The sequence below is a fragment of the Babylonia areolata genome, chromosome 9 (genome assembly GCF_041734735.1).
Source record: "Babylonia areolata isolate BAREFJ2019XMU chromosome 9, ASM4173473v1, whole genome shotgun sequence".
NCBI classification, from domain to species: Eukaryota; Metazoa; Mollusca; class Gastropoda; order Neogastropoda; family Buccinidae; genus Babylonia; species Babylonia areolata.
The window spans coordinates 20,452,545-20,466,125 of record NC_134884.1 but is presented as its reverse complement, the minus strand read 5'-3'; the positions used below and the strand labels follow the sequence as shown (position 1 = coordinate 20,466,125).

The window sequence follows — 13,581 nt, the reverse complement described above, 5'->3', positions numbered from 1 at the left end:
GGGGAGTATTGACACGGGGGAGTATTGACGCCGGCGGGGGTAGTATCGACACGGGGGAGTATCGGGCTGACCTCTTCGACTGCTATGGCATATGCAAAGTCGTTTTTACGTAAATGTGCAAAAACATTGTGGTGGTGAATGAGCCTGAATCAAGAAGTTGACAAATAACCATGCACTGCACTGGCATATACACTGCGCTCGAAAGAACAGAAACTGCGCGCTCTCTTTTTTTTCTTTTGCTTTTTTTTTTCCTTCTTTTTTTTTTCTCCAAGGGAGGCGATTCTCAGAAAGTCATAATGTGATGATCCGCGAGAGTTTAGCAGACGAGTTTTCAAAATGGCGACTCAAAGCGACAAGAAGCTGTGTGAAGGTTTAGAACACCTTCGTCTGGCTGATAAATGGTGCGTATATGGTATAATAAATCGGACTTGTATTTGCTATTGTTGGATACACCATATGAAAAGTGACAAACGTTTAAAATGTAAAATTGTCTGTTCGGTTATGAAAATAATCGCTGCTAATGTGCTATGTCAATAAAGAAGGCGTGATCAATCTTTTATTTTTAAAATAGCATTACTAATAGCTAAAGTAATATTATTACGATGTTGTTTACATATGTGGCATATTTTGCTTGTTTTGGTTTAAAGCAGTAGAATAGTTTTGACTGAAATAGACAGAGCTCGAAGAATCTGACAACATTTAAAGCGAGGGGATAATGATATCAAATGATAATAATTATGCAGTTTTAATGGTTTTACTACTCTTTTTATTTAATGATTTCTAGAGCTGAAAGAAAGTTGCTGAAATTGAATTGGATTAGTTTTTAACCAATTATGAAGTCCTCGGGGGGACATTGGGTGAGCATTGAACCATTGAGATCAAAGATAAAGCACGGGTGCAATAGCCGAATGGTTAAAGCGCTGGACTTTCAATCTGACGGTCCTGGGTTCGAATCTCGGTGCACCAGGTGGATAAAGGGTGGGGATTTTTCTGATCTCCTAGGTCAACATATGTGCAGACCTGCTTAGTGCCTGAACCCCCTTCGTGTGTATGCGCACGCAGAAGATCAAATATGCACGTTAAAGATCCTGTAATCCATGTCCCATGTCCATTTGAGCAGATCTATGAGTGATGTTGAAACTCGGTTTATGTGCTTGTGTGTTTGAGTGTGTTTGTGTGTGTGTTTGTAAGTATGTGATTGTGGGTGGGGTTTATTTGTCTTTGTGCTTGTGTGTGTGTTTGAATGTGTGTATGAGTATGTGTATGTGTTCACCTTTTTTCTTTTGTTTCAGCATGAAAACCTCATTGTTTAAATGGAAGCCAGATTTTGATGGTGCAGCTGCTGAATATGGAAAAGCAGGTATGTAGTGGAACATCTTGAATATGATGATACTGAATAAACAATGCATTATTGATTTCACACTTAAATGTTCCTTGTTTCTCTCTCTCTCTCTCTCTCTCTCTCTCTCTCTCTCTCTCTCTCTGTGCCCCCCCCCCTCCCCCTCCTACCCCCCCTCCCCTTCTCATGAATTCTAGTTTCTCTGTCTGTCAGTTTGTCTGTCTGTCTGTGCCCCCCTCTCTGCCTTTCTTTATGACTCTTGATCTCTCTGCTATTTTCTTTGATTTTTGTAGAATCCCTCCCTACCGTTCTCTCTCTCCCTCTCTTCCTCTCTCTCTCCTCTCTCCCTCTCTCTGCCCCCCTCTATCTGCCTCTTGCTCACTTTAGGGAGAGGAGGACTTGAATTAGCATATTGTTAGGGACAGTCTGTTTAAAAACTTTTCTTCTTTTTTTTTTAAAGAATGGGAAGGAAGAGAACCCTTTCTAATCTTGCCCAGTTATTTAACATTTATATCTTTTTTACATATATTTTTTAATCTGAAACCATGAATGTTATTTTGACTGCAATTTTGGCTTGCTTAGGGGGCCTGGGGTCCCGCAACAAACTGTGACTATTTCTAAGAGTGGGGGTATGGAGACAGAGATACATTTACAAGTTGTAGCAGCGCATTACACTTGAAAAAAACAATGTAGCATTATTTCTCTAAATCAAACACTGAACTAAAGTGTAATCAGTACCTGCTCCATCACAAGTAATTCACATCAGTTTAGAGGCAAAAAGAAAAAAAAGAGGAAATACTTTGCTTTTTAAACGTTTTGTTTTTGTTGTTGTTTTTAGTCTTCTGATATCATCATCACTTTTGAGTGCCAGCAGATAGCACAAAGTGTGGTTATTGCAATAATGAGTTCTGAATGTTGCAGCCACTGCGTTCAAGAATGCCAAGGCCTTTGAGCAAGCCAAAGAAAGCTATATGAAGGCTGCAGATGCTCAAAAAGCCATGAACTCGTATCCTTTGAATTCAGTAGTTGTGTACAAGCATGTGGGCAAACAGACACACACACACGCACGCACACACGCACGCACGCACGCACGCACGCACGCATTCAGAAAAATGCGGATTCTTACAGACATATATTGTGGTTTCATTACCTGCTTACATGATTGATATTTTGATTGTTACATTTTAAATTGTGAGTTATAATTGACCTTGACTCACCTCAGCCCGTTCCATGCTGCCAAGTAAGTAATCTTGTTCTCCACTTTTTTTTGTTTGCTTGTTTTAGTTTTTGTTTTGTACAGTGTTTTAGCGTTGGTCTTCTAATCTCATGCCACTATGATTTATTAAGAATTTGTCTTTTCTTTTTCTCATTTATATTCCACTGTCAGGCACAATAATATTACCGTGTGATGTGACTCGTACAATTTTCGTTTGCTGATACTGATGTATATACATGAATAGCAGTCTACTTCTCTTTTTTCATTTTTTTCTTTTTTCACAGCAGATGTGGTGTAGCGTACAAGGATCAGTCCATACTCAATGACACCACCTTGAAACTGAAACTGTCAAACAGCATGAGGCAGTGCCACTGTCTTCTTCTGTGTTTGTGGGTTTCAACACCCATGTTCACTTCTGTACACAGTATACCAGTGTGCTTTTGCATATATGACTGTTTTTAGCTCACCATCTAGACAGTACACTCTGTTTTGGGAGATGTGCTTTCTAGATATGTTCTTGTTTCCATACCTCATCAAAAGCCGATATGGATTTTAGGATCTTTATCATGCGTACAACATCTGCATGCGTATACTCCTGAAGGGAGGTCAAGCAATAGCAGGTCTGCACATATTGCATGCTTGTAATGTTAGTGGCAGTTTTAGAACTTTCAACTGTGATTTCATGACTTGAAAAGTTACATTTGTCATTTGTCTTTATTTTCCTTTTATATGATGGTTGGTGCCTGCACTGTAGGAAGGGAAGGATGTACAGGTTATTCAGTTATTTTCATTTGATTTGCATCTGAAATTGTTACAATTATCTTTCTGAATATTTAACTTTTGTACAATGATTCAAATGTACAAAGCAATCAAGGAAGGGTGTAGATGTTTTTCATTTATTATTTCACTTGTATCATAAAGTGTAATATTTTTTTACCTCAATCACTCAATGAATTCTTTTCACATGATAATTGATGTCTGCATGGTGATCAGGTAAAGGTGCACCAGTTACTCATTCATTTTTCATTTCACTTGATATTTGTTGACAAGCGTTTGAATGAGCCAAAAGAAAAGTTTTCTGTTTTATTTGCTTGTAGCAGGCAGTCAACTATTTTGAATTGAATATGTTGACATGGGAGATAAGAAAAATCTCCATCTTTAACCCTCAGGGTGTGCCGAAACAAATTATAATCGAACCCAGGAAACTTGGACAAGAATCGAGCTCTGTAACCATTTGGCCACCACACCCATCTAATTCATGCATAGTACAGGCGTGTGACTGGTGACTGTTGTGTGTGGACAGGAGCTACGAACAAGCCGGCTTGCTGTGCAAGGAGAACAAGGAGTACGACGAAGCGGTCCGTCTTATGGAGATGGCATCCTACATGTTCCAGGAACACGGCACCCCTGACACTGCTGCCATCTGTCTGGAAAAAGCCGCCAAGTCAGTGGGGTTTTTGTTGTTGTTTTTGTTTGTTTCTGTTTGTTTCTGTTCATTTTGCCCTAGAATTTGGGACATTTTGTTTCCTTCATTTCGATGATGATGGGGGTGATGAAGATGGCTGCCAAGGGTGTCCATTTTAAAGTCTGGAGCTGCTTGACAAGGCTTTACTCTTAGAATGTATCCCAGCATCATCAGTGAAGCTTAGAGATACAGACACCTGCAGTGTTGGTCAGCAGATTTGAGCAACCCTCCCAAAGGCAAGATGGATTACTCTTGACATTGTGGTCCCAGTCATGCCATTTGAGCCAACTCAACTTGGCAAGCTCTGGGTATGGGCTGAAAAATTCCACCTCTGATGAAGGTTCAACCCACATCTTCACAGTAGTCAGTCTGCGATGCTGACCACTTCACCGTGGTGACTGGTTGCCAAGTTACTGTTTGTTGGTGTTCATTCATCTGTGTCGATGATTGACCCTCTTATATATTTGTGACTGTCTGACATTCATTTTTATTCTATTTTTATTTGATTAATTCATTTGTTAATTATATGTTGTTTTATTTCATTTCATTTTAGGCTCTCATGGCCGAACTAGCATATGCGCAGAGACAGTAGAGTATTCTTGTATTTTTTTCAGAATGGTGGAACAGGTGAACGCAGGCAAAGCCATCACACTGTACAAGAAGGCGTGTGAAGTTGGAGAGGTAATGCTGTGTGTGCTGATGCTGTGGGTGGTGCTGCTGATAACACTGACAGAAGTCTTGTCAGTCGGGGGGAGGGGAAGGGGTGCGGGGGGAGGGGGTGGGGCCTGGCTCACTCTCTTCACTGCTGCTCTTTTGTGTCTTCCGTGTTTCATCCTGTTTTGATTGCCTGGCTGTGTGTCGGTCGGTCTGTCTCTGTGTGTTTCCTTCTGTTGGTTTGCCTTTGTCCGTCGGTCTGTCTGCCAAGTCAAGTCAAAGTCTGTCTGTCTGTCTGTCTCACTCTCACACTCACTCACACACAGTGACACACACACACACACACACTCTCTTTCTCATCTCTCTCTTCTCTCCTCTCCTTTCCTGTCTCTCTTCTCTCTAAATTTAGAGCGTAGAGCTTGCTTATGACGGGCGCAGTAGCCGAATGGTTAAAGCATTCGACTTTCAATCTGAAGGTCCCGGGTTTGAATCACGGTGACGACGCCTGATGGGTAAATGGTAGAGATTTTTACGATCTCCCAGGTCAACATATGTGCAGACCTGCTAGTGCCTGAACCCCCTTCATGTGTATACACAAGCAGATCAAGTACGCACGTTAAAGATCCTGTAATCCATGTCACCGTTCGGTGGGTTATGGAAACAAGGACATACCCAGCATGCATACCCCCGAAAGCGGAGTATGGCTGCCTACATGCCGGGTTAAAAACGGTCATACACGTAAAAGCCCACTTGCGTATATACGAGTGAACGTGGGAGTTGCGTGCAGCCCACAAACGCAGAAGAAGAAGAAGAAGAAGAGCTTGCTTATGCTTGAATTATAGCGCTATATTAAAATAAGATAATGTTATTATTATTATCATTATTAATTTTCATCCTTCTACATATTTGGTATTGGTTCCTTCTCTCCTCTCTCTCTCTCAGTGGTGTTTCTTTTTTTTTTCTGTGTGTGTGTGTGTGTGTGCATATATTATTATGTATGTTGAGTGTGTGTTGTGTATGCTTGTGTGTGTGCGTGTGTGAGTGTGTGTGTGTATGTGTCTGCATGTGTGTATATGCATGCAGGTGGGTACATATCTCTGTGTGTCTGAGTGCATGTGTCTATAAATCTCTGTGTGTGCATTTGTACATATCTGTGTGTGTGTGTGTATCAGTGTGTTTGTGTTGTGTCTGCACATATCTATGTGTGTCTGTACATATGTGTGTGTGTGTGTGTCTGTGGGTGTGTACATATCAGTGTGTTTGTGTGTGTGTCAGTGTGAAGACAGACCTCGGCAGTCAGGGGAGGCCATTGGCAAAGCGGCACGTTTGCTTGTGAAAGAAAACAGGTATGTGGTTTGGACCTTTAGTTATCAGTGTCTGTCACACACCTTTCAAGTTTTCTTTGTAGTACATGCCAGAGACCTTTGTTGTTTGTTAGGTTGAAATAGGTTTTAATTACACATACTTAACCGTGACCCAACTAGTGCAGACTCCGGCAGGGGTCTGACATTCCTGTCCTGTGCAAACTACTATCCGCCTATGCAGAGAAAACGAAAGCAACTACGGCCGATAACCTCCCGGAAGTAGGTAACCTCCCCTTTGTCCCGCTAGCTAGTGCCCTCTTTTTCCGGCAGCCATCATGACTCCTGTTCCTGTGCTCTTCATACGGCTAATTTTTTTCGTATTTTCTGCCAGTCTGCTGATTCTCTGGCGTTCTTGTTTTTTGTCAAATTATGTCTCCAACCAGGTCACATAATTATGTATCTCGACTGGGGAATCGTGCTAAAATTAAGGCGCGATCGCAATCGATTCGCTGACACTCTGGGCCCGAGACCTTTGTTGTTCGTTAGGTTGAAATAGGTTTAATTAGACACAGTATGCCGTGTCCCACTGCTGCAGACTCCAGCAGGGGTAGAATTTCTGTCATGTGCAAAATATCACTGCGGCCAAGCTGTGAACTCAAAGTAGCTGCAGCTGAAATTTTTATATATCTGTATCTCTGTATTTATATCTCCATCTCTCTCTCCATCTCTCTCTCTCTCTCTCTCTCTCTCTCTCTGTCTCTCTCTGGGCAAGCTTGAAGAAGATGTTATACAGCGAAAATTTGCTGCATTTTAATTACAAGATTTAAAGACATGCCAAGACTACTGCCGTTCTTATCTTTATATCTACTGGTCTCAGGAATTTACCTCAGTTCTTTGTACAAGGAGTGGAGCCCAAGACACCAAGAGAGTGTGATCTTCTTTTATATATATATATATATATATATATATAAGATAGATAGATAGATATCTATATCTGTCTTTCCGTCACTCTCTCTCTACATATATGTATATATAGAGAGAGATAACATGATCATTGAGGAAAAGAGCAAAGGTCAATATAATGTGTCATGAACTGTGTTTTGTAGGTTTTTATATTTGTGTGACAGTCTTTGGTTTAACATGGTTGGACATTTGTGTAGTTTGGCAGTCCTGATGTGGTCCTGTGCAGTCGGCTGGACTACAAGCAACTATAATGATGATGATAATAATAATAATATCCCTTACCAGCACCTTGGGTCTATGCATGGGTCCGGCATCTGCTCCACTGTCACCCCATCCACCCCCACTTTCTTTCTTTTTTTCTTTTTTTTTTTTTTTTAAGCAGATGTGTAGCATATAATTATGAATCAGTCCACAACGCTTTTGTCCCTGAAGATGAAGCTGAAACTGAAGGCTGGGTGTGGCAGGTTTGACGAAGCTCTGGAGTGCCTGAAGAAGGAGATTGGGTACTACGCGGAGGTGGAGGGATACGCTCACATCCGTAAACTGGTCATGGGCATCATCCTCATACACCTCCATCAGGAGGACTACGTGGCTGCTGACCTCTTCTTCAGGGACGCTCTCAAGTGTGTTTTTTTTTGTGTGTGTGTGTGTGTTTACATGTTTGTGGGTGTGTGTGTGTATTTGTGTGTGCATGTTTATGTTTTTTTGTGTGTATGTGTTTGTGAATGTGTCTCTTTGCATTGGCGTATGTGTGTGTTTATGAATGTGTCCGTGCGTGCATGTGTTTGTGAATGTATATGTGTTTGTGAACGTGTCCGTGGGTGTGTGTGTGTGTGTGTGTGCTTGTGAATGTGTTTGTGTGGAAGAGGGTGGTAAGGAGAAGGGGCAGGAGGGTTTGGGGTGGGGAAAGGGAGTGGGTAAGGGATATGTGTGGGTGTCTGTGTGGGAGAGGATGGTAGTGGGGGTAAAGAAAGGTGAGAGGATGTGGGGGAGTTGGAAAGGGGGGGAGGGTGGACTGGGGGTTAAAGGGTAAGGGGATATTGGTGGGAGTGTGTGTGTGTGTGTGAGAGGGTGGGGAGGAGGGGGGGGGGTAAAGGTGAGGGGATGTTGGCGGGGGGGGGGGCGGGAGGGGGAGGAGATATTTGGGGAGAGAGGGGGGGGTGCTGAAGGTGAGGGGATATTGGCAGGTGTGCAAGGGAAGAAGAAGGGGCAGAGAAAGGAAGGCAGGGGGTGGTAAAGGTGAGGGGAGATTGCTGTATATGAGTATGTATGGGAGATGGGTGGGGAGAAAGGAGAGGGGTTGATTGGAAGGGAATTTGTGGGGGATATTGGTGGGTGTGTGGGGGTAAGAATGTGGGGCATATGTCTGGTGCGTGAGTGAGAGAGTTGTTGCTGGCAAATTTTCAAAGAAAATCCACTCTATTATATATGTGATTGTGTGTGTGTGTGTGGGTGTAAATGAAGCCTAACGGAATGACACAGGAAATGTATAAAGGCAGCTCTCAAACAGCTCTACCCAGGCAAGGAGCCAGCTGTGCAAATGACTCCATGTTTGTTAACTCTCTCCATATGAACGGCAAAAGAGACGACGTTAACAGCATTTCACCCCAATTACCATCATCAAAATATTGCAGGCGGAAGGCTCTTATACTGAAGAGGTGAATGTTTACAAAGAATACCACAATTCTGACGACGGAAGCTAAAGGTTGGGTCATTCAGCCACCCACTGGACATCCGAGGGGTCTGTGTAGAGAAGAGGGGACTGGCCATAATGAGTGAGTTAAGCACTTAGCGATAGGTCACTGATGGAGGACAGACAGCTCTGTATTTGTAAAGCACCCAGAGCATGGTCTCTGACCAAGGACAGACACTGTATACTTACCAATATCGATCACTCAGAAGCAATGTGTTGGTCCAGTTCCCTTCCTTGAAAACGCCATGTAAGTGTCCATATCATTCAGTCAAACCACTGTATGATGGGCACTACATAGATATCAATATCAGTCACTCAGAACCACTATATTGGTGGGATTCCTTCCCCATTGAGTGCTACATAAGTGTCCATATCAATCAGCCATATAGATATATATATATGATGGGCATAATAGATATCAATATCAGTCATTCGTATCACTCAGAACCACTTTTTTGGTGGGATTCCTTCCCCATTAAGTGCTACATGTGTCCATATATATATATATATATGATGGGCATAATAGATATCAATATCACTCACTCAGAACCACTATATTGGTGGGATTTCTTCCCCTTTAAGTGCTACATGTGTCTATATTTGTAAAGCACCCAGAGCATGGTCTCTGACCAAGGGTAGACACTGTATACTTACCAATATCGATCACTCAGAAGCAATGTGTTGGTCCAGTTCCCTTCCTTGAAAACGCCATGTAAGTGTCCATATCATTCAGTCAAACCACTGTATGATGGGCACTGCATAGATATCAGTATCAGTCACTCAGAACCACTATATTGGTGGGATTCCTTCCCCACTGAGTGCTACATAAGTGTCCATATCAATCAGTCATATAGATATATATATATATATATATATATATATATATATATATATATATATATATATATATATATATGATGGGCATAATAGATATCAGTATCAGTCACTCAGAACCACTATATTGGTGGGATTCCTTCCCCACTGAGTGCTACATAAGTGTCCATATCAATCAGTCATATAGATATATATATATGATGGGCATAATAGATATCAATATCAGTCATTCTTATCACTCAGAACCACTATATTGGTGGGATTTCTTCCCCATTAAGTGCTACATGTGTCCATATCAATCAGTCATATATATATATATGATTGGCATAATAGATATCAATATCACTCACTCAGAACCACTGTATTGGTCTGGTTCCTTTCTCATAAAGTGCTACATGTGTCCATATCAATCAGTCAAACCACTGTATGATGGGCATAATAGTTATCAGTATCACTCACTCAGAACCACTGTATTGGTCTGGTTCCTTTCTCATTAAGTGCTACATAAGTGTCCATATCAATCAGTCAAACCACTGTATGATGGCCATAATAGTTATCAATATCACTCACTCAGAATCACTGCATTGGTGGGGTTCCTTTCCCCTGTGGCAGCTTCCCGGAGTTCGGATCGAGTGAAGAGGCAGGGTGCCCTGCAGGATCTGCTGAAGGCGTACGATGACGGGGATGACGAGAATGTCCGAAGCACTCTGTCCCTGCCGCTCTTCAAGTACATGGACAACGCCGTGAGTCACTGTCACTTGGTCACCTCAGTCAGAGAGACAGAGAGAGAGAAAGAGAGAGAAAAAAAAACCTACATTAGTCATGAGCTTTTTGTTTCAGTTTGTTTGGTTTGTTGTCATTGAGTTCACTGGTGTGTGTGTGTGTGTGTGTGTGTGTGTGTGTGTGTGTGTTGACCACTGGTTTTCTTCAGTTTAACGTCTATTCACTATAAGTCAGTGTGCAGGTGTGTGTGGATGGGCATGGATTCGCTTCACGTAGCCCATATAGGTTCTTGTTTTACTTCTATCATTTGACCACTATGTAACTTTTGTCTCACTATATTTTATTGTATTCACTTTTTTTTTTTCTTCTTTTTTCATTCTTTGTTACTGTTTTACACAAACTTAGGATAGGTTCTCAAGGCCTGATCAGTGTGTTGGGTTTAAGGTAAGAACAGGCATCTGCTCCTTTTCCTTCCTTTTTTGTTGTTGCAAACAGCAGATAAGGTGTAGAGTAGACCAGATCAGTCTGTAATCTGTGATGCTTCCTTGAAACAGAAAGCTGAAAACGGAAACTGTCCATTTCCAGTTTGCCAAGTTGGCGCGGGACATGAAGGTTCCAGTGGGCCTGGGATCAGGCAACGGTGGCAAGTCTCCCATAGGTGGCACCACCGGCGGCTCCGGGGGGGCAGGAGATGGGGAGGAAGAGGACGAATTCCCCGGAGGTCTGTGCTGAAAGAAACCTTAACGACGCTATGCATTGTGTGTGTCGAGCAACAAACTGACCCGCTGGGATGGAAGACGCTGTTGTTGCCTCTGTGTCGTGTCTGCCTCTGCTGCTGGTTTTGTAGCCGGCAAAATGAGATGCGGAGTATAGGTACTGTGGTTCTGACAGTAGATAACTTACAGAGTTTAGGTAGTGGGTCTTTTGGTAGATAACTTTCTGAGTATAGGTACTTTGGGTCTGGCAGTAGATAACTTACAGAGTATAGGTAGTGGGTCTTTTGGTAGATAACTTACTAAGTATAGGTACTTTGGGTCTGGCAGTAGATAACTTACAGAGTTTAGGTAGTGGGTCTTTTGGTAGATAACTTACTAAGTATAGGTACTTTGGGTCTGGCAGTAGATAACTTACAGAGGATAGGCAATGTGGGTCTGGTGGTAGTTAACTTACAGAGTATAGGTACTGTGGTTCTGTCAGTTGATACCTTACAGAGCATAGGTACTAGCAGATGACAGGATACAGAATATAGCTACTGTGGGTTTTATTGGTAGATGAGAAGATGCAGAGTATTGGTATATCTATTTGTTGGTAGATGAGAAGACAGAGTATATGTTCTTTGGGTCAGTTGGTAGATGGCACTATACAGAGTATAGTTACTTTGAATCTGCTGTTAGATCAAATCTGCATCTCGGTGGCAGACTGAGCTAGTATATGTTATATTTCCAAGCTAATACATCAGCATTATCATTCCCTATTAAGTATTTAAAGTATTTCAAGCTGAAGGTCTGTCATTATTTTGATAGAGCAGCTGTGAAGCGTTGGTGTGTTGTTTTTTTTCTAGTGGCTGCTTTGGGTGTACTAGTTCTAGGGACAGCACCAGTTATGCATAGGGATTTTTTTCTCTTGGGTGTGCTAGTTGTATCATCAGCACTTGTAAATGAGTGTGAATTTTTCTCTTTGGTGTAAAGATGACACATAGAACAGCAAGGATAGACATGGCATTGAAACAGTCTGCCTGCCAAAAGATAAACTTTTAAAGATAACAATAGAACATCAAGGACAGACATGGCATTGAAATAGTCTGTCTGCCAAAAGATGGCACACAGAACGGCAAGGATAGACATGGCATTGAAACAGTCTGTCTGCCAAAAGATGGCACACAGAACGGCAAGGATAGACATGGCATAGAAATAGTCTGTCTGCCAAAAGATGGCACACAGAACGGCAAGGATAGACACGGCATTGAAACAGTCTGTCTGCCAAAAGATGGCACACAGAACAGCAAGGATAGACATGACATTGAAACAGTCTGTCTGCCAAAAGATGGCACATAGTACGGCAGAGGCAGACATGACATGGAGACACAGCAGCACAGAAAGCTGAGGTGACAGGTGTCAGCAGACATGTCTTGTCACCTGTGGGAGCAGGGGGCAGAGCTCATTCCACGCTGTGGACCAGTGAGTGTGGACATTGGGCCCTGAGGCAGGGTCTGCTTTTTCTACATGTGTTGGCATCGACCCTTCAGTGCAATTTCTGGTGGTGTGTGTGTGAGTGATCATAGACTGATCAGAGTGATGGCCTGGTCCACTTTTGTGATAATGAAAACCAATGACAGATGATTTGAAATGTGGCGTGCGTGATGTGATGTGATCGTCAAGGTCAGGGTAGAGCATAGCGGTGTGACTGCGACTGACTGGGAGATGTGAAGCTTGTGACCTGTAGGGATAATGTGGTAGTTGTATGGAGGCTTGTGATTACTTGAGTTGTTGAATCAGCGGTGGTAGATTTAGCTGAGATGTTTTCTCATTTTAGCTCTGTTTTGATGATAGTAGAACTGGAATGCAGAATCAGAATGCACTCCCATCCCCCACCCCACCAAAAAAAAAATTGAGGGTCAGTGTTTCTGTTGATGCCCATGGAGAGTTGCCATCTAGCTTCAGTATTTCAGTAGGATGGACTGTGTGTAGAAGGAGCAAACTTTGATGTAAGCTGATTCCCCCTTGTTCTCTCTCTCTCTCTCTCTCTCTCTCTCGCTTTCTCAAAAGAGTGATGAAGTATCATCAGGTATGGAGTTGTCTCCACATATCTCTTCCAAAACACAACTTTTGATTTCTTTTGTCATCACTGAAGTCACCCCTGCATAGGATAACTTGGCAAAACTCAAACAAAATTGAAAGTAGGGGCGTGGGGGGGGGGGGGGGAGATTTTTTTATTTGTATTTGGACTTGTTAAAAAAAACCCATTCCTTTGATCCTGTAACTCTGATTAGTCTTTTATTTGCATGAAACTATAGAACAGTAATGTTGTAAATGAGTGTACACATTGGCTTCTGTGGTGATAAATGTCTGAATTCTCTGAATGAATGATGGTAGATGATTGGGATGAAAATGAGTTGATCAGTACATTCGTTTCATGTCCCAGGCAAAAGTAGGAATAGTTACATTGTTTGCCCGGTAAATTTTCGTACTTAGATGTCATAGAGCCTTTGATGATGGTGTGTTTGCAAAGATTGTTCTTGGTGTTTTATATGTTGGACAGAATTTAAAAGTGATCTGTCACCTGGTGAAATGATTTTGATTGTTATGGTTGTTGCTGATTATTTTTGTTGCACATCAGAGTGTGTGATTTCACTTATAACACTTGGTTTAAACATAATGCTTCTTATCAGAG

General features: G+C 42.2%; 1 protein-coding gene across 1 annotated transcript; it reads left to right on the top strand.

Annotated features, from left to right (window-relative positions):
• Positions 1–320: 320 nt before the first annotated feature.
• LOC143286123 (gamma-soluble NSF attachment protein-like) lies at positions 321–12,943 on the top strand. Its single transcript, XM_076593715.1, is given in 11 exon segments — positions 321–401; positions 1,293–1,360; positions 2,261–2,345; positions 2,562–2,579; positions 3,859–3,999; positions 4,635–4,701; positions 5,950–6,020; positions 7,406–7,564; positions 10,081–10,111; positions 10,113–10,211; positions 10,777–12,943. Coding segments are annotated over 11 exon segments (951 nt in total). The 5' UTR covers positions 321–336; the 3' UTR covers positions 10,924–12,943.
• The last annotated feature ends 638 nt before the right edge of the window (positions 12,944–13,581 follow it).